Source organism: Fukomys damarensis, unplaced genomic scaffold, assembly GCF_012274545.1.
Source record: "Fukomys damarensis isolate Sample0158 unplaced genomic scaffold, DMR_v1.0_HiC HiC_scaffold_18, whole genome shotgun sequence".
Classification (NCBI taxonomy): Eukaryota; Metazoa; Chordata; class Mammalia; order Rodentia; family Bathyergidae; genus Fukomys; species Fukomys damarensis.
In genome coordinates, this window is record NW_022900930.1 from 10,009,381 (window position 1) to 10,031,293 (window position 21,913).

Below are 21,913 nucleotides of genomic sequence, written 5' to 3' on the forward strand. Positions count from 1 at the left end.
CACGATATATCCAGTTCTAGGTCAGAGTATGAGTTTTTGTTTTTTTGTTTTTCCAGTATAGGGCATCAAACTCAAGACCTTTCACTTACAAGGCAGGCACAGTGCCAATGAGCTAAATCCCCAGACCAGAGTATGAGTTTTATGTATTTGTTTGTGTTATGTAAGAGGTGGTAGAATCAAATTCTGACATCCTCTAATAATAACGGTACTTGAACTAAGTAAGTGAAAATACACTACACACAACTTTATAATATTCAGCAGGAGGGACATTATTTTATTATTTGAAAAGGAGTAGAACTTGTATAGAAATACAAATTGCATAGTTGCTAGTGCAATTAGAAGGCTCTTTAATTACATTCTCTTTCCCCACTTAATGAAACCCAAAATGTTGCTTCATTTTCATTGATCTGTCAGCTACTAGACATCCAGCAACGCATATAAAGACTGCTTTGGAAAGATGGTAAATTTGTAAAATAGCTATGCTTTCTTACATGTATAAGACAAAATTTTGGTAACATAAGAACATTTTATATCCCACAATCACCACACAATCTGTTATTTTTACTAAATTACCACACATTATATTTTCCAAATATATTTTTGCAATAAACTGATTAAAGAACAGGGCAGCAACATAGTTCCTGAAAGTAATGTGAAGGAAATCTAATTTAATATTCTATGATTACATGATATAATCACTTAGGATTTTAGAAGACCCAAACAGTTGACCTGAACTGCAGAAGGATGATTTAAGATGCTAGTCCTTCAATATATAGATGAGGTTTACTTTAGGGATAAAATAAATTTTAAGATAAAATATTACTACTTTTATACAGCTCTTATACCACAGTAAGATACACAAAACTGTTCTGTTAATTGCCAACCTAACTAAAAAGACCTTTCTTTTTTGTTGTGGACACTGGTTTCTTCCTTGTATCAACTATGGTCTCATTTCCTTTGGTAAACCACTCAGGTAGGTTTCTCTTTGAGGTTGCAGATGACATCTATAGAAAATAGAAAAAGAAGTATTTTTCCTACTGAAAATGTAAATCAATTGCAAACAAAGTAACATGTATCTGTCACTGAAAAAAATTACCATGTCATAAACATACACCCACCCTTTACACCCTCTTCATCAAATCAAAACAAATACAGTGGACCCATGAGTATGACTGGCCTGACATATGAACAACTTGGGTTATGACCAAACTTTGTTTTAACTTACAAACAAAGTATTGAGTTATGACCTGAATGCTGGCTGCTTGTGCTTCCAAATAGTCTCAGATATAGATTTGACCCTCGAAGAGTTTTGGAAGGAACATTACAACATCCTTTCCTATGTGGGGTTGAAAAATTCTGGGCCAGTTTCTCTAAGGACACTGAGATTGCCTGTACACAGGAGAGAGACTTTGAAGGCCTGTGTAGAGGAGCCTGAGCCTTCAAATGACCAACTTAAATCACAACCAGCTCTTGTGAATGAATTGAATAAGTAAGTCAAGGATCCACTGCAGTTACATCTACAGAATTTACTTCCAGGTCAAAAAGTTAATCAATGAGAGAGTAAAGAAATCACTCTATCATCTATTTAGGCAATTAATTTCCATTGCACCCATTTTGGACACTCAAGTCCAGATCTTCATTTGGTGAGTTAAAAATTGGACATTATTTCACATCTACATCCCATGTGTATGTGTTTTTAGTTACTAAAGAATGCTGAATTTAATGTTCTGAGGAGGACAAAGGCGCAGTCAATATTAATTATATTCGACATCTAAAAAACAACAAAATGTCTAATGTCGACAATAGTAGATAGACCACGGGAGTGGCCCAGTAATAATCAGCACCTTGCAGACTGGTCAAGACATAGAATGTGCTCAAAAAACAAACGAACAGCTCACAAATGGAATAAATGGAAAATGAATTAATGGGAATACAAAAACATTTCTTGTCTGACAGACTCCTTTGAGAATTTGCTGCCAATCACAGATCCACTTCCCAGAGAAAAGGACAAATATATAAATGTACAACAATTTGCACACAATTTCACAGGCTCATGCACCAAAAAAGCCTCTGAATCTTAGCTGAAAGTCCCTGGGTGGTGGGGGGACTTGTGAACAAAAAGGCAGTATTCGGGTACTGTACCATAAGCAAATGAAAAATATGAAATAAGTTTAAGTAGGTAAGTGTTGCATAAACCTATCATGGCATAAAATTGAGAACTTAGTTTCAGTACTAGATCCTCAGAATAACCTGACAGAAATTATTCTAACGTTATCACTCCTTGGAATCTAGCAGTTATTGGAAATAGTTGAAGACTTTTATAATACATAATAGGATAATCTTATCTAAGTTACACTGTAACTGTTAGCCTAAGGTATTAGTATGGTATAATTTATTTCAAAATGAGGCATCTATCTATCTATCTATCTATCTAGTGTTAATCAATTGCTTGATATGTTTTATTATGATTTCTATGTTAAATGTTTTAGAATATTTAAGGGTAAGAAAAAAAGCAAAAGATTCTTGGCAGAAGAATAAAATTTTTTATCTGAAAAAGGTAAGAACTCTTAGGTGCTCCAGCTTAAGTAAAGAAATCTAATGTAGAAGAAAAGGCTACTTACATTATTGCTAGAAAAAAGAAATAACTAAGGTATGGCGACTTTGTTCCTGGATACCTATTTTCAAGCAGGGAAGAGAATACTAGGAGAATGAATGAGATTTATATAACTGAAAGATACTATAACATGGACTAGGAAATAACACGTTACAGATATAAAGTGGCATAGTGGAAAAGCATTTTGTGAGAGGAAAAAAATGGGTCCAGAGCCAGAGTGCAGCTCAGTGACAGAGAATGTGTTTGCTTGCACAAGGCCCTTGGTTCAACCCCCCACCAAAAAGTCAGCAATATTTACTCTTCTCAAAAGATCTTAGTATGAAAAACCTTGTAGTCACAGACAAATACAGCTGCTGCAAATAGAGTCTGAACCCCTGAATGCATTTAAAGGTGCATGGGGAGGGAGATAAAATTGCAATAAAGAGAAAGAGTAAAATACACTGAGACACCTGACAGTAATAAAACAGTGAGAAATGCCTAGTCTTATGGAAGTCTAATGTCATGGAAAAAAGATGAACTTTAAAAGAAGAAAGAGCTAGTTTTGAATTCTAATGAACCACCTACTAAATGTGTGATCTTATGCATGTTAATCCTTAATTTCTTTACACAGAAAATGGGAATAATACTATATAACTCATCGAATTATTTGGAGTTAAATAAGAATATGCACAGAATATCAAAAACGTCCTGATTATTCTTGTTACTCATTAACTTGTAGCAAATGCCATTAAAGTCTTATTTCCTATATTATACACAATATACTCCTCAGTTTTTACCCTACAATTATAGTAGTCTTATTTCACAAAGTGGAGAATATTTATACTGTGTATATTTGAGTCTCTACAGTAAGTATCTGAAGAGACCTTAATCATGAGGTTTAGGTTACCACATAGAAATAATGTCTTCTAGTATCGATTTCCTTCATCAATAGAACACTAAATTCCCAGCAATCATAATAACATTTTAAGTGGCTATTTACCACTTCAGGAAACTTCAAATTATATTACAAAGCTATTATTGATAAATTGTGAATAGAAAACATTAACTCATTTCCCGATATGTACATGTATATACCTACATACAAATATGTAACATATTCACATTTAATTTCACCTGTAACTAAAAAATGAAAATTATTAATTATCAAGCCTGATACACTTATCATCAAAACTATTTTCATAACTTTTACCTGTGAATGAGAATCGGAAAATAAATCCTCCAGTTCTGGATCATCAGGTGGCTGATTCCAAGAAGCTAGGTTTAATGAATTTCTGTAACCTTTGTCTTTGAGTGAAAAATTATCAAGATGTTTTTGATCAACCTATAAAAGTTTTACAGAATGCAAAATAGTTAGACCTTGTACTTTTCTCTTTTTTCCCATTTTTACTTTTTATTAGTACATGTTTGTGGTACTTAATGACCACAGTTCTTGTGGGAAGTTGGTACATGTACAAAATACATCTCAAAACTAAAAGACAAGCTACAATATGTAAAAAAAATTTTTACTAGCTGCTCCTCAGAAAAAGGGCTCTTATTAAGACTATATAAAGAATTCAAAACAATCAGCCCCCCCAAATATAAAGACCCAATTCAAAAATGGGCACCTGAAATGAACAGACATTTCTCAGACAAAGAAGTAAAAGCAGCAAGTAAATATATGAAAAAATGTTCCACATCACTGGTCATTTCAGAGATGCAGATGAAAACAACACTGAGATTCCACCTCAACGCACAAAGAATGGCTGCTATCAAGAAATCACACAATAACAAATGTTGGCGGGGTTGTGGGGAGAAAGGAACCCTTCTCCATTGTTGGTGGGAGTGCAGACTGGTGCGACCACTATGGAAATCAATATGGTGATAACTCAAAACGCTGGGACTAGAGGTTCCATTTGACCCAGACATCCCTCTGCTGGGTGTCTTTCCAAAAAAATTAAAAGAATCATATCACAGTGATATATGCACACCTATGTTTATAGCAGCACAATTTGTAATAGCTAAAACTTGGAAACAGCCCATTTGCCCATCAGTTGGAGACTGGATAAAAAAGATGTGGTTTTTCTATAAAATGGAATACTAACTACTCAGCCATGAAGAATGAGATATTAGATTCATTCGTAGGAAAATGGATACATATTGAGGATATACTCCTAAGTGAAATAAATAAGTCACACACGTGTAAATACCGAATAGTTTCTCTGGTGTGAAAAACTATAATGGTACATAACATCTTAATGAGATAATTGACAATGTGAAATAGGAAGAAAAGGGCTAAAGGTGTAGGGAAGGTGGGAAGGGTAGGGGAAAGGTAATAAGGGAAAAGAAAAAAATATGAGAAAATGAAAAAATGGAAATAAAGTGTTTGTAAATGGGGAGGGGAGGAAAGGGTGAAAGGAGGGCAGGGACAAGGGGAAAAAATGAGAACCAAGACCTGTCAGGTAAAGGTATAAGATCCTAATGATGAATGTAACTGTACTGTATACCTAAAATGTACCAATAAACTCAATGAGAGAAAAAAACAATACATCTCAATTCTTCCCTCACTCCCAAATCCTTTCCATTAGAAAACAAGAGCTATCTCCCTACTTTCTATTATCTATCTTTTATTTTGCTCTTTATTTGTATTTTGGGTTTCTCATACAAGAGAAACTATTCAATATTTAAATTGTGTGTCTAATTTATTTCACTTAACATTATGGACCCAAGTGATATAGGAGAAGGTACTGGTAAGATAGTGGCGGCCACGATAGTTTTTAAATATTTATGAATCCCAGAAATGAAACAGAATTAGACAGCAAAACTCAAACTCATCTGCTATATTTACAATGAAGCAAAATGTGTAGGTGTCAGGAAAGCCAAATTATACGCAAGCAAGAACAAAGCACCAATTAACCCTTTCATGGTAAGCACATCCGTATGGGAGGAAAACAGCAGCAAGCAATGAGGTATGTGCAAACTTTAGAGAACCCCAAAAGAGCCCACAGATAGACTACAGAAGGCCTCAGGGAGTAATATGAAAGAGCATGTGAACATGGGAGGGCTTCTGACCACCCCAACAGCAAGAGGTGTTAAGAAGTTCCCGCTAAGTGTCAGCTAGGGCAGCTAGCTCCAATGAACTCTGACCAGCCAAGGCTGCCTTCCAGAAGGAGGCCTGACACTCAGGAGATACCGCTGGGGTTAAATCTAAGTCAAGTAGGACAGGTACAAGAGACACAAACAGAAAAGAAACCCCAGTAAACATGTGATGTGTCGCTCTTTTTTTTTTTTTTTTTTTTTTTTTTTTTTTTTTTTTTTTTTGGAACCAGGGATCAAACTCAGGACCTCATACTTGCTAGGCAGGCGCTGTACCACTGGGCTAAAGCCCCAGCCCTCAAGTTTTCATATTTTAAACATTACACAAAAACATCAAAGAGAACTGTATGAAATTAGGAAAGCTATCCTGACCCTGCCTTCTTGTGAAAGCATAAGAAAACTAGTTTTACATGAAAACAAGCAATCAACAAGTATCAAGGTCACACCTCACACCAGAAAGACTTGTTAAAGTTAGAATAAAACTGAAACTGCTTTGTTTTATTTTGTTTGAAACATGATCTTGCTATGTAGCTCAGACTGGCCTTGAACTAAGTTGTCCTAGCTGCCCGTGGTGATCCTCCTGCTTTGGCCTCCCAAGTGATGGGACTACAAGCATGTGCTACCACACCTGCCTAAAACTGCAACTTTTCAAAATGAGCTGAAAACATTTTTAAAAGTTATTCTAAACACAAAAGAATGCCATAAGTAAAAAGAAAATTCAAAACTGAGGGAGACTCAGGCAAGAATCAGAAAAAAAGTGAAGAAGAAGAAATAAAGGAGGGAGCACTTCACTACAAAAAAAAAAAGCAATAATACAAAAGATTATGTCCAAAGAAAAATACAAGATAAAAAAATTTCAAGGTAAAGGCAAATAAAGAGGAGCTGAGGTTATAGCTTGTTGGTTGAGTGCTTGCCTCGTACACACGTAGCCCAGGGGGTTCCATTCCCAGGGCGACCACACACACACAAAAAAAATTATTCATGAGCAATGAAGACTTAAGTGACAAATAGTGAAGTTTTGTATAAGGAAGACCCAGCATAAAGATAGAAGTCCTTGAAAAAAGGAATAAAAAGCAATAGAACAAAAAGAGTAATTAGTAAGAACTTTCTAGAAATAAATTTTAAAACCATAATTTAAGAAAACTTTCCGAATTAAAAAAAAACACTATAAAGAACCAACTGTGTTCCTACACATGTTGAATCACAATTACCAATGCCAAGACACAGTCTTCTTGCATTAGAACTAAAATAGAGTTTTTTTGTTTTTTTGTTTTTTTTTAATTGAGTTTATTGGTACATTTAGGGATACAGTACAGTTACATTCATTGTTGGGATCATGTACCTTTACATGGCAAGTCTTGATTCTCATTTTTTTCCCCTTACCTCTGCCCTCCCTTCACCCCCTCCTCCCCTCCCCATCTACAAACACTTTATTTTCATCTTTTCATTCTCTCACATTTTTTTCTTTTCCCTTTTTGTTCTTCCCCTACGTATCACACCTTCCCTACATAAACTAGAGTTTTTAATCAAGCAGTCATGTAATTTTAGACTTGGAAGATACTAATGGTCGAATTTTCAAATTTACACAACCATTTTAATGGAGTCATCTTGACAAAGAATAATTATTCTTCCATAATTATTTATCTCATATAATTCACTGAACTATAATTTTCCAAGCACTTGATTTTAATATACCACTTAAAATATTACTACATTTATAGCCTTTCTCTGATTTTTGCAAAAGAATTGTAGAATGCTCAGAATAACGAGCAACAATTATCTTTGTATCATATATATTTAATATAAGAGCAGTGGAGAATGATGATTGACAGAATGATCCATAAACCAGTCTGTTTCCATTAACAATATAAATTTCCTTCTGCTTAAACCTATTAACTACATTTATGAAAACAAAAAGAATTTCTTGGCTCTGAAGCCAAAACAGGTAAAATTTCAGCTGCCATTCCATACAATAAACAGATGCAGTATTTTCTCCTTTTACTGTTTTTTTTTAATCATTTTTCTCAGATCATATAATGAAAAGCAAAGGAAATATAGCACACATAAAAAGAAATAACTTTATATTAGAATTTATAACACTTTAAAAAACACAGCATTTTAGCATTAGAACTTGCAAACTAAACAAACCAACACTATGAAAATTCGGCAAATAATTAACACGTTGGCCTTAGTGCCTACCTCTTCCTTGCTTCTTTTCAAACTTGAACAGCTCTCCTCAGAGTTGGGGAAACATCTCTTTTTGCTGGAATCACAGGAAGGCTGGCATAACAGTCTGCTGTCGTGATCACTTTCAAGTATCTCAATTACCATGTGGATAAGGTATGTGTCAATGTTTTCAGGAACTAACATTCTAATCAGTTTAATTTTACTCATATCTGTAAAAGATGAAAAAATGATTTTTAAAACTAGTCATGCAGAGCATTTCAGAAAACCAATGAGGGGGAAATAAAATATTTTGTAAAAAGGAAAAAAGGTTGCCAGAGATGATTTTCCTCAAAACCAACAGCTCTACAGAACTGAAACAGAATACAAGCATATGATATGCTCCTCACTTCTGCATTATCTGAACCCCTTGACTCCAAGACAGGTGAACTTAGGAGTCTGCAAAAATTATGTCTCAAGCTATCTTCTGTAGGCTGCCAAGAATCAAAACAACCCTTTGGTTTCTAAAGGAAAGTGCTTCAAACTTCAAATATTAACCACAAATTAATTTTTCTTAAAAGATGACTTATTATTAAAGTAGAACTTAATCATACTTATAAATAAGATTCCAACAAAATGGTTCTTTCAGTGGATGTTATAGCATAACAAAATACATCAATTATTTTAAATGTTGATTAAGTATCTAATCTTTCTGGGGGAAATATGTCTTATTTGCAGAATTAAGGAACCATTAATTGTTGTAACTTAAAATAATTAATTCAAATTGTGTCAATATCATCGCACCTTTTACAAATTATGTGGCAATCTCTTACAAATAAAACAGTCTCAACCACTTTCTTCCAACATTATACACTCGGTTCAACAAAATGTTGTTTTTGTTTGCACACCCTGCATGGGTATGAACATGAACGTAGCCATCTTTTCTAGCATCGTGAAAGGAATTAAGTTTGTGAACCAATATACCACTGTATTTATGTACAATGCTCTAAAGTACTTTAAAACTAAGCAACTAGAACACATTCATCTTTGTGTAAACTGTGAAACATATCAAACATTTCTGACACAGCTTTGTGGTCAGAATCCAGTATAGTGCTTTTTAGAATGCCACCCTAAAAAGTTGATTTTAAATTATTATTGCAATGTCTTAGCTTGATAGTCTAGTAATTCACTAAAACACTGCAGTGTTTTGTTCTTTTTTTCTAAAGGAGAGGCAGTTACACAGCTAAGACAAAGTAGGACAGTGGGTTATCTAAGCACTTTAAAGTTTTAAAATTCAAGACTCGTGATAAGCATAGTAAGAAAGGACAAATCAACTCTACATGTAATAGAGTCAACAATGTGACTATCTGGTTGTTGGTGTTGTTTTGTTCTTGCTGTAGGCTGGCCTCCAACACATAGCAATCCTCCTGCCTCAGCCACCTGAGCACTGGAAGTACAGGTGTGCACCTCCACACACCTGGCTGTGATCACCTTAAATTGCAACCAAATTAACATTTTACTTGTCTGTTGGTCAATATGTAGTCATACTACCATGGAAATCCCAATTTTACTATATCAATTTTTAATGGATAAGGAATATTCTTTTCTGTGTTATGTATTATGATTTACTCTGTATTTACTTCCATTTGTCTTTTTTCAGATGTTCTGAGGAACATTACATTACATACATCTTTCCATACTTCTAGATTCCCAGAAGTGGGATTAATAGTTCAAAAATTAGATATAAGTTGTACTTTGGTATACATTGCCAAACTATCTCTAGAATTACGTTTCCAATACAGTAACTACTTACCACATATTGCTGTTGAGCATTTAAAATGTAGGTGAGGACGAAAAACTGAATTCTAAAATTAAAGTATTTCATATTAATTCAAAATTAAATTTAAACACTGATAATTCACTTACTGAGATAATTTTAAATATTTTGGAACAACTTGACAATGCCAATATACTTTGTCCAACTGTAAATTTTATGAAAGCTAAATACATATTATTAACTTTTGCACCAGAACATATTTTATAAATATATAATACCTAATTTCAAAGGTTTATTACAGAAAAAATACATGAAATACCTTGCTAATTTTTATACTGGTTAAATGCTCAGATGATAAAATTTTAAGTATACCAAGTTAATTAGATTTTATTAAAATTAATTGAAATGGTTTAGTTTTTTTAAACATGGCTGCTAGAAAATTTAAAGTGGATTTGTGGCTTACATTATATCTCTATTGCACAGTTCTTTTCTATAAAACCATAAAAAATTTCCATATTCTGATCAACTAGTAATGTACTATATTCAGTTTCTTCAGTAGGTTATTAAAATTAGATATATTATACAGCCTTAATTTCTTATGCTTTAAATATAATGTTTGCAAATCAATTTTTTTTAAATCCATACTATCATAGGTAAGGATTATGCTATAACATAGAAAATGTCTCAATTCGGTATTGTGCAAAATTTAGCTATCAATCAAATTTGTTCATTAAAAAAAAACGAACTGTGATAAGGCTACAGTTAAAGATGAAAATAACATTTGCATCATTAAAATAGTATATATCTTCTTTCTCATATTTTAATAAGCTTGATATTTTCTCAGGAGAACAGATACTATTTTACCAAATAAAAACAATTCAAAAGCAAAATCTCACCTCAGTAGCTGATATCTTAGAGATAAAAAGGTACTATCAAAAGAAGTAAGAGCTCATTGTTACCACCACCATTTTAACTTCAACTATTTTTGCTTGGGAAGCATGCTACCAAAAAAATGCACGTTTTAATATTTTATGCTCTAACTAAATATAATGTATTAACAGAAAATATTAATAAGTATATTTTAAAATACACTGCTTTTCTTGCAATTTCAATTTAATATTTATTTCTGGAAATTTACTTAATATATATACTTTCTGTATGGTGATAAAGACAAATGTTCTATTAATGTCTGATTATGAAATATTTTTTCATCTCTCCAATATTTGTTGAATGATTTAATTACAATATATTTTTCATCTTTATTTCTTCTGTTTCACTTTCATATTTCCTAATTTAGAAGTTATCTAACATCATAGAAACTGCTAAACTCATAATGTATCGAGTACAGTGGACCCTCAAGTTATGACCGGCCTGACACATGAAAAACCTGGGTTAACTAGGTTAATGGAAGATTGATCTGCTTCTTTCTATAGTGTGTACCCAGGTAAACATCGAGACGTCAGCTGTATTGACTTACAATCAACTTGAGTTACAACCAGCCCTCATGAACAGATCAAGTTTGTAAGTCAAGGGTCCACTGTATTAGCTATGTACTAGACACTAGATACGGTGGTAGTCTTGATGGATACTAGAAGATATTACACTGAATATAATTAATTTATTCATCCAGTTACAGATTTATAAACCTAAATCCTGTATCAGAACTATAAATTATATATTCCCTCCAAGTTAACTGGCAGCACAACTCAAACAAGGTACAGTACAAAGAACATTTTTGTCATTAACCTTAGACATGATATTAAAACAGTTTTGCAACTTTCTAGGCCTCGCTGAACAAGGAAAGAGAAAATTTAATGTTTCCAATTTCTTTTTAAACTCTAAAGCTCCATAACTTTATGACTATATGACTTATATATGAAATTAACAACACTTCTATCCTTTACCATAGTCAAATAAAATAGATATTGTCAATATCTGGCTGAATAAAACAATCTTAAATCTTTTTCTACCATTTCCCTCTGCCAGTAATGAACTGAGACTAGAACACTCATTGTATGTTCATGCAGGAACAATGCACAGGAGTTCTTCAGTACAAGTACACATACAAAAGGAACATTATACCTGCCACAATTTTTCCACATCTATCGGTTCTATATCCTGGTGTCACTAACCACAGATTAAAATTGTTTTTAAAAATTTATATCTGTATGGAACACATACATACTTTTACTGTCATTTCATAAATATTTCAGAATAACAATTTATATAGCATTTATACTGTATGTAATTTACATGTAATCTAGAGATAATTTAAAGTGTACAGAAGATGTATGTGTGTTACATAAAAATACTATAATATCTTATAAAAGGGATTTCAGTATCCACAGATTTTACTATCTACAGTGGGGGAGAAGGGAGGATGTCATGAAACTGATCACCCCACATATACCAAGGGAGCAATGTGCACGTTTTGAAATCTCCCTCCTAATATGCTTATTTATTAACTTCATATATCCTTAACTAGCTATTTGAAATGAGAATAAAAGTAATCATATTTTAAAGGTATTTTTAAGAGGCTATAAGATCTACTTCTTCAATCACCATCTTTCACCACCACCATTTATCAACTATCTACCATGCACCAAGGCCTTCTGTGTAGTATCTAACTCATTTCTCACAATTTTATAACAGGAATATTATCCTTCCTCATTTTAGAGGGAAGGAAACAAGACACAGGGAGATGAGCATCACGTGCCAATGGTCACATTAACTATACAATGGTAGGGCCAAGAATGGAACACAGATCTATCTATTGCCAGTGCCTTCGCTCTTACTGATGAGGCCGACACCATCTGTCAGCCTTCAGAGTTTAAGAAAGGCAGCCAAATGACAGCAAACATGATTGTCAATATTTTTTAAAAAAAGGAAAAAGCTGCACAAACTCTTTTGGAGAATATTGCCTACTGCTCAACATCTTGTCAAAAGATATATATTCTCTGAGTCCTAAGAGACAGACATTTATAATGGAAAAAATAATTCCAGAGTATTAAAACCTAGAAGGCATTTGAATCTTTGACTTCCCCTGAAACAATGTGTTATTTTGCATTGGAGAAACAGGTTTATAAAACCATAATCTAGTCCTACAAAGTCATTACTATCTCCCTCCTTCTGCTCTAATTTCTACAAAAGGCTGCTGATGTTAGACTGGAATGTGGCCAGAAGAGCTGATTTTCTCATAAGATGACTGACAGCTAAATTACCCTGGATATTTAACTACATAGTCCAGGACTTGGCCCTTTGGTTTTCACACTCAGAAACCTGGTTTAACCTTAGCAGATCACACTGACCAAGTTCACAAAGTTATGCATGCACAATCATCATATATTCAAATGAGCACGACTATAGCATGCTTTCCATATAGACATACATGGGAAATCAAATAATAACCAGAAAGCCAGGACAAAACATAGAAAAATCAGTTGTTAAGAGTCTTTCTCAAATAGGGTCACAACATAACAGCCACAGGATTTAACACAGCTGAAATCTCAGTGGCCCTCACTCCTACACCTGGATCTTGGATGAGTGACACCCAAGTCGCCTGTGTCTCTCCTTCTCCTGTGCCTCCACTGTTGATAAACAGAAGTAGTGGAGGTGCCTGTGCTTTACACATTCAGTCAAGTTGCGAACAAGCCTAGAAATAATGCTGCTTTTATGGTGGCTTACTTTTGTTCTGATCAGTACAGAATTGCCTGTGATTTCAGGAAGTGAGCTTATTTCCCTTATTTTCCAAATTCTTGGGGAGAATGTTACAGTTGCTCCCATGTGGTTAAAAATATGAGTCACTAAATAGTAATTATTAATACAGCTTAAAGAGAAAGCTTTTTTAAAGGCCATTGCTCTGTCCTATAGCCTGAAAATATGTAGCAGATTTATTACATTATAATGCACTAAGTTTACATTTTTGAATTTAAGGAGAAAACCCCCTAATATATTTCAACTGTACTGTAAAAGATGGATCACTACTTAAAAATTTCTGCAGGACAAACAAGATAGCACATGCCTGTAATCCCAATATTCTGGGAGGCTGAGGCAGAAGGATCTCAAGTTCAAGCACAGCCTAGGCAACTTGGACCTTGTCTCAAAATTAAAACAAAAAAAACTTCTGCAGTAATGAAAGGGCTTCATTAACCTTGATGAGCACAGTAGAGGTTCTGCAGTACAGGGCCAAAAGAAAACCCTTCTCCAAGGGCTACAGAGCTCGGCCTCTTGCCCATATCCCAATAGGCCATGTTGATTAGAGAGGGCACTCAAGTGAAACTATCAAAAAGGAATCAAAAAAGGTAGGGGAAAATGGGCAGTCAGTAAGCTGCTGGGAATGAATATACAGAAAAAAGTGTTTTTTTGCATATGATTAAGTAGAAATTAGAAAAGGGTAAGTGTGCCCTGTTTGGAGATAGGAAAGATGTAATGTGAAGCTAAAATGGAAAAAAAAAAAAAAATCACTTTCAGTCTTCTTTCCCCTGAGTGACAATGGAAAGATTGTTTTTCTCAAACCAATAGACTAAAAAAAAAAAAAGTAAGGTTTTCAAAGCAGCACAAAGGGTCAACACTGTTAAAGGGGAAAACATTAGCTGATTGCTTGTTTACTTCATCTAGGTTCAGTGACTTGAGTCATTAAGGCTGCAGGTAGACGCTGCTCTTCACCTGAGTTGACGGGAGGGTTTCGGATAACATTAGCAATAATCTTCTGAATCTCTGGAGTCAGCCCTGCCCGCTCCATATCCAGGGAGTAGCCAGCTTTCACTGCTTGGGCTAAGTGCACGCCAACTGCTGTAAGAGGCAGAATCCTGTTCTCGGCTATGCTGTCCTAGAGAAACAATAGCAAAAGAACCAGTGAGCTTTCTGTTTCCACTGTACTTCATGGAACAAAAATAACCAAAACCTCAGGAAGTAAATATTCACCGAGAACAAAACAACAGGCTAAACTGCACCTAAGATTTGTGTTTGAAATACTAAAGGCCTCCACAGGTTCTACTTTTTATCCATGTTAGACTGACTAGAACAAAAGCACCCAACATTAGACAAGCGTTCAATCCTCACTCCTCTCCATTCACTTTGCAAACCTTTAAGTGACAGAGATTATTCTATGTACCTCTAACAGCTTTGGAATCTAACGTTTGGGAAATACAGAAAACTGTATTCTAATAGTCTGCATGTTTGAAATAATACATGGTGCTTTGGTTATGTGAGTTTCCAAGGAGACAAGTTCTAAAACGTGTAGTGATGACATAAGGCTCCAGATGCATACTATAAAAGGGTCTTGAAAGACTTTGATAGGTGTTTTAAGTTGTTTCTATTCAGAAAATAATAACTACACTTTTAACAAGGGCTGTCATGACTGTCCTATTATTGAACTTAATGTTTAATTTAGAATAATGTTTCATATTTTACAGCTTTTTAAACAACTGTGACTCCAAATTTAAGATCTGTATTAGGTAAAACATTCTGAGCATTTAGTGCAAATCTAAAATATTTCATGATACTCTTGCAATATATTTTGAAAGTCTGAACTTAGACTGAATTTGTGTGAATGCTGATACTTTCACAGAATAGATCGTGTAAGGCAATATTTTCATCTTTCAGATGAGAATAGACATTAAATCACCTTTATTAAATGTCTACCATTTTCTACTAGAAAGTGTGCACCATGTGTGCATAATATCAGGGTTATTTGATACCAGGCATCAAATTACTTCAACCTAATTATATTATTGCCCCTGATTAATAAGTCCTTAGGCATGTTTAATTTTGTGGTTAATTGGCAAGACCCTATCAGACTCTAGAGAGGTAAAGATAATTAACCATCCTATCACAAAATAAAATATTACCAAATAATGCCAAAAGACAAAACTGATGATACATTATTCTTTGCATCTTTAATCATGAATATGTAATATAATATGTGGAACTACATATGACTAAGATTAGAATACATATTACTCAGAAAATTCAGAGTTCATATCAAACTTTTTGATAATAACAGTTCTAATCATGTATAAAGGCTTTTAAAAATATCTACATGTAAGTTAGTGTTTACGTAAGAATTCAACTAGCACAATGGAATTATTTGGTTCCTTGAGTAATGGCTTCTGTACTTTTAATTAAGGAACTTGACTATCTAGTTACACTAGTAAACAAAATAAGCTATAGACTTATCTCCACTTTCTATACCAAAAAAGAAAAAAAAATCAAACTTCAACAAAGTTAAGGATATGTGTTAGAGCAATGAAGAACCTCTTTCTAACAATAGTTTGTTTTGCTTTGTTTTGTTTTTTGTTTTGCAAAGAGCATCTGGCATAGTTTGAAAAAAAAAATTAGTGCTGGCAGATACAGAGAATTTTTAAAACACTTATTTCCAGCTTTTTGGATATCCTTCCAGAAATCCTGTATGCATTTTTAGACATATACAAAGCTGAGGAATATAAAAGTACAATACACACACACACACACACACAAACAAACATGTTTGTTTTTTACCCTTTTTTAAAACTTAATGAGGCTTGAATTTTTTTTTCCAGGCCAAACTACCCAGCTTTATTAAAGATACTTATTCATAAGTAGTCATGGTGTTTCAGGCAGGACATGAGCTCACAATCATTAACAGTGCACAACTTTCAAACTTCCTTCTTGGATGGATGACCAAAAATCAAAAAGCCACTATAAAACTCAATAAAGTCTTCATTTGATGCTCTCAATAGAGAAAGTTTAGAGGGAGGATGGACATTTCACACTTAGCATATTGTTTAATAACTTTTCACAAGTCAACCCTGACCTTCAGGAAATGAAATGGAAATGGAAGAATTATCAATCTGAAGATGCACAGTCTAGAAAAGGAACTATTGTTCTTGTGGGACACCATCTCAATGTCACTGGCAAGTCCAGACTGCCTGACATACTAAAAACACCAATTTAGGGGAGTCAGGTCCTGCAGGAGACCAGCTGAAACCACAATGAGCAAGCTTTAGATATTACTTAATTGGCTTATGAATTCAGCTATTGATTACAAGTATGAGTCATTCCAAGGCCCAAGTGTGAATTGCTAATTGATGCTTCCGCTGGTGTATGGAGTCAGACTTCCCTATGCCAATGGTCACAACTGAGACTGCAATGACTGATGAAATTGTAACATCTCTAATAGCAAGAAAACATTACAGCTGAGGAATTATTATGCTGTGCAGCCATACTCCAAGATCAAACATTAGCTAAAGATAACACAGGTGGCTTGCTAGCTGCAATCAGAAAGATAGTACAACTTGTTAACTGTGATCAGTCCTTCACAAGTACACATAGTTAATACCCTTTTCCAAGCCTGGCTCATTAGTGCATTAGTTTTGCTATTCCCTATATCTGCCTTTATGCCCCTTGATGTACTGTGTAACCATAAATACTGACTAATCCAAAGATCAGGTCTTAGCCAGGATAGAGGTAAGATCAGGTTGTCTTTAGCCAGGAGCAAGCTAAAGATCAATTCCCAGCCCCTCAAGCAATAAACTATCATTCATTTATTATTCTTTATTCCTTGTTCTTTGTACATTCTTCTTTCATCCCCTGCTGTACCCCAACCAGTCGATCAGGAATCAACCAAGTTAGTTAACTGGTGGTCAGGCTGTCAACCCAATAAGGTCTCAGTAGGGCTCTGGCTTAAGGGAGGTAAGTCTATGCAGATGGCAGAGAAGGTGAGGAGGACATATATATGAGTTGGTTTTCCCATAGCACAAGGCACTTGTGCCAAGGTGGCCACATGTGTAAACATCAGGGAATCCCTTTTCCTGGGAGTCTCTCAAAACTAGCAAGGAAGGGTGTTTTCCCCACATCAACCCAGCTTGGAAGATGTGGTATTAGTGACCTATGCTCCTTGCCCAAAAGGGTACTGCGTGGTAACAAGAGCTTTAAAAAAATTCTGCATTTATAAAACTTGATTAAAAAATAGTATTTCAGACTGTGCAGGTACCAGAAGCACAGTTATCAAAAATGCACACACTTCACTTGGCACCTCCAGCCCCTTCTGCTTTGTGTGCCTGATCTGTCTGGGCCTCTCTGTCTTCTGCAGGGTTGTCCTATCCTTTTCCCTCTTTCCCTTTGGGTACCTTCTCTCTCTTCTTTAAAGGGACCTTCGGGGGCTTGGCCTCTTCTGTTGAAGGAGGAGGTTTAGCAAGCAGCCTCGTGGGTCTTTTCTGTGGCTCATCCTTCACCTGGGCTTTATCTCCTTTGGGGTTCTCTTCAGTCTTTCCTTGGGCATGGTGGCCTCACAGGTTCTGAGCAGGGGTGCAGCAGCATGTGGCTTTGGAGGGCTCATTCTCACCTCATTCTTGAAGATTGTTTATTGTTTGTTTTCGGTAGTGCTGCGGATGGAACCCACGACCTCACACATGCTCTCTACCAGTAAGCTACATCCCAGTCCTAGGAGATTGCTTCTAAAGAGGATATATACATGTACTGTTAAATACTAATCCCATTTTTAAAAAGGCTTAAAATACCACTGCTGCGGGATCTCTGAGCTATAAATGTATTTATAACTTTGATACTACCTCTGTATGAAAATCATGGCGAAGCTATTATGGCTGTTGCTACTCAACTACAGAGACAGGCTTAATGGAAAAAGAAAATGGCATTCTGTTTCAAGAGTAAAGATAAAATGTGACTTTTTACAAGTTAAAAGAAACTTATCCCAAGTCACAGCTTTAATACGGAAAAGGTGATAAAACACAAGTTTGAATAAACTAGAAACTTCTCTGTAACTTGAAAGAACTCTTACCAAAGACATCTTCTTTTCTTGGAATAAAGAATATGTGACAGCCACAGACTTCGGGAGGGAGCAGTGTCCTTTCTTCACTTCCACACTTTTCTTCTGTTCTTCTTGAGCTTTTGTATTAGAAAAGAGGTCGGTCTACAGGATTTTAAGCATAGCACAGAAAATCAATATCAAAATGAAAGATTAATAATAATATCAACATAATGAGCAATGTATGATAATTATATGATGGTTAGGAAAAAAATCTAAGTAAACCTTTTACATAACAAAGGGTCTTTATGGGGGGCTTGGAATGGAGTTAGACTTTTTTTTTAAAGTTAAAATGATGCTAGAGGTTTTATTAAACATTGATAACGGACCTTGTAAATCTTGTCTTTAGCCAACAAGAAGTGATAAAAAAGGAACTATATTGTGAATCAATCTGTCTCCACCCTCTGGAAGTAAACACCGATGAATCAATAAAAGGAATCGGTACTCAAATTTAGACACTATAATAACAAAACTGGCTAACATATGATAAGGAAATTTCTTAACTATTTTATGGATATGTTTCTTTAGGTATGAGATACAGAAAGAGAGAGATGGCATCAGGCACATCCAGGGTGGTACAGCAGAGCAGAAAGAGGGAGAAAGAAAAGGCGAGGGAGGGAGAGAGAGACAGAATTGAATTTTAAAAGATACATCCCAACTGGAGCTCTAAATATAGTTAAATATAGCTCCTTAAGAGAAGTTTAAAATAAAAAATAGGAAAAAAATTTGAAATGAGATTAATAAATACTGGAATTTTGTTAAGGCCTGAATAGTAAAAGGATAGAAAACTGGTTTTTTAAATCACACATAAAAGGTAAACAAAACCAGCATATTTCCATGATAATATAACCTATAACAAACTAGTATAACAAGGAACTTAGTCTGATATCTTTTGATCGGGTTATATATCTTTGTGGCCTACTGTAGTATGTACAGATATATGAGGAAGAATTTGTATAAGTTTTCCTTTGCTAAAGAAGTTTACTTTTTGTTTCCATATCCTGTCATTTAGGGAGTTCAATAAAAAAACTTCTTTCTGTTACATGTATTTTACTTGACTGCACAGTGACAAATATAAATGTTCTTTATTTTTTTCCTTGTGATGGATGCTTAATTTTAGAATGTGGATTATGTAGCCCAAGGCAATAAAATATGGTCTCTAAACCTTCTTTAGGATTTTATTTTGCATGTGGAAGAACCTCAGAGCTATACTCCCACATTAACACAAAAGAGAATTTCAACCAAATAACCCTAAGCATGAGGATCTGGTATTCTGAGCATATAGCAGGTTAAAATAAAATAGGGCCAAGCATTTCATGGATCTTTTTCTGTTTTAAAGCTTCAGAATAGCTGCATTTTTCAGTTTTTAGACAGCATGCACTAAGACAGAAGAGATAATTTCTGGGAAGCCTAGTTTTCGCTACTCAAACTGGTCCCCACACTGCTGCATCTGACAGGGTCCAGGCTGGGGTCTCAGTCCTCATTCTCTTAAGTTTAAAGGTCTGGTATGTCTATCACAGAGCAGTTAAGCTGTGCAGGACAGAGGTGCAGGTCTCAATTTGGTTTTATACTTGTGTGTATGTAAATATAAATACATACATTGAAAAGCACATATATTATTGAAAGTATATATTAATTACAGCAAGGAACATAACTGGAAATCTTCACTTGGCCCATCCAGTGTGCTCGGTCCTAAAGAAGAGTTACATGGAAAGCCAGCTTCCCTGAAGGGTGTTTACCAAGCTTGGAATACAACACGGGAACTTCTGATAGTGTCTTAAGTAGTCCTTGGCAACAAAGGTAGATTAAGGCCTTCTCCTTGCCAATTAAATCATATTATTCAAATCTACCTAGCCAAAATGTATTTCTCATCTGAAAAGTGCTCAGGCAGGCTTTGCTTACATTTGTTCTTATGCCTTTCCTATTTATGTTTCCACCATTAACCACTGTGCTCACAAAGTCTTTTATTTACATTGAATATGATTTAGTTAGCCTGTTGCTTAGTCATCACATTCTGACCCTACTTTCTTGACATTATTAGTTTGGACTATTTTGCCAAGTGTCTTGAATATCCCTAAATCCTATCATTGCATATTTACAGATGATGCTGACATTCTGTCTCAGAAATCATGGATTTTTGCATTGCAACTCACAAAAAAGGGGTAAACATTTAAAAGGATGATTTTAGTATATTTTCCCTACAAGGCTATCATGGGGGATTTAATACCCATGTCATATTGTAACTTTCCTTTTAAATTAATTAATTAATTATTTTTTATTTATTTATTTAAGATGCGGTCTCATTATGTTGCCCACTTGTAGGCCAAGTGATTTTCCTGCCTCAGCCCTCCATGTAGCTGGGACTACTGGCACACACCACCATTTCCAGCTCCTATTTGTAACTTCAGATGTATATTATGATAGTATTTACATTTTACTTCAAAATTTGAAGTGAATACATTAAAAGCTTAATGAAAGTGGTGAATAAAAAGACTAGCTTAATAAATCTTAATGGTTATTCATTTTCTTTTATAAGTGATTTCAATGTTCAGACTATCCCAAGCATAATTGCTAACCACAAATGCAAACAGTCATTTCCTCTATCCATAAGGTTCAGGATGACTTTTTTTATACCTGTCATTTGGAGCACTTAACTTCTAGCTTCCTACAGTTTCCTCTTCTGGAGGGGAGTTCGGTAAGATAATTCATTCATTATTAAATCATGCCACTAATTTATGAAAGATGATATTACCATCAAGTGTCCAAAGAGAGGGAGTTATTCAATTACCACTATAATCATGCTGTTCTTTATCAAATCAGCAAGACATCATAATTTTATTTTCAAAATATCTAATATGCAATATAAGGAATTTCCTCATGATGTCTTAAGGTAAAGTTTCCAAAGATATTCTCTTTCAAAAGAGGAAATGCTACATATAAAAAGCTCAACAGTTTTCTACCTAGAGTTAGAAAAGTGTTTTTTTAAAGCAGAATCTTACAATGTGCCTGCCCAAAGCTTACAGGAAGTTCTCAGAAGGAAAAAGTAACCCTTGAATACTGACTTGGGTATTTTTTTTGTTGTTTTGGGGTTTTTTTGTTTTTGTTTTTTTATTTTTTTTTGGTGCCAGGGATTAAACTCAGGTCCTTGAGCTTACAAGGCAGGCCACCAAACTGCTGAGCTAAATCCCCGGCCCCTGCCTTGGGTGTTTTTCACTCTTCCAACTTTTTATAAGCACCTTGAGTATTTTATTTTCCCAATGTTACCCATTGGATATGGGCAGAAAATATTATCATCACTGTGTAGGTGAGGAAATGGAGACCCAGAAGTTAGAAAAACAAACTGTCAGGTTCACTACACAAACCACAGAACTGAAATCCTGATTCCCTGTCTCAAGCCCATCAGTGCTTTTGCAACCTCAAAGGTCTCATGCTCTGCATGTGGAATTCAAAGAAAAACTCAAAGGATCCCTGCGGAAATGGCAAA

At 34.7% G+C, this 21,913-nt stretch overlaps 1 protein-coding gene and 1 pseudogene across 6 annotated transcripts in view; both read right to left on the reverse strand.

The window, feature by feature from the left end:
• Nucleotides 1–261: 261 nt before the first annotated feature.
• Wrn (WRN RecQ like helicase) overlaps nucleotides 262–21,913 on the reverse strand; it is a 142,001-nt gene continuing 120,349 nt past the window's right edge. For all 6 annotated transcript variants that reach the window (XM_010622218.1, XM_010622213.1, XM_010622194.1 and 3 more), the window contains 5 exons: nucleotides 18,403–18,534; nucleotides 14,292–14,454; nucleotides 7,886–8,082; nucleotides 3,804–3,935; nucleotides 262–1,004 (listed from right to left, as the gene is read on the reverse strand). In XM_010622218.1, the coding sequence (XP_010620520.1) occupies nucleotides 885–1,004; nucleotides 3,804–3,935; nucleotides 7,886–8,082; nucleotides 14,292–14,454; nucleotides 18,403–18,534 (744 nt within the window). In that variant the 3' untranslated portion in view covers nucleotides 262–884. The remainder of the gene's footprint in view (nucleotides 1,005–3,803; nucleotides 3,936–7,885; nucleotides 8,083–14,291; nucleotides 14,455–18,402; nucleotides 18,535–21,913) is intronic.
• Nucleotides 17,630–18,103, reverse strand: LOC104860924 (annotated as a pseudogene).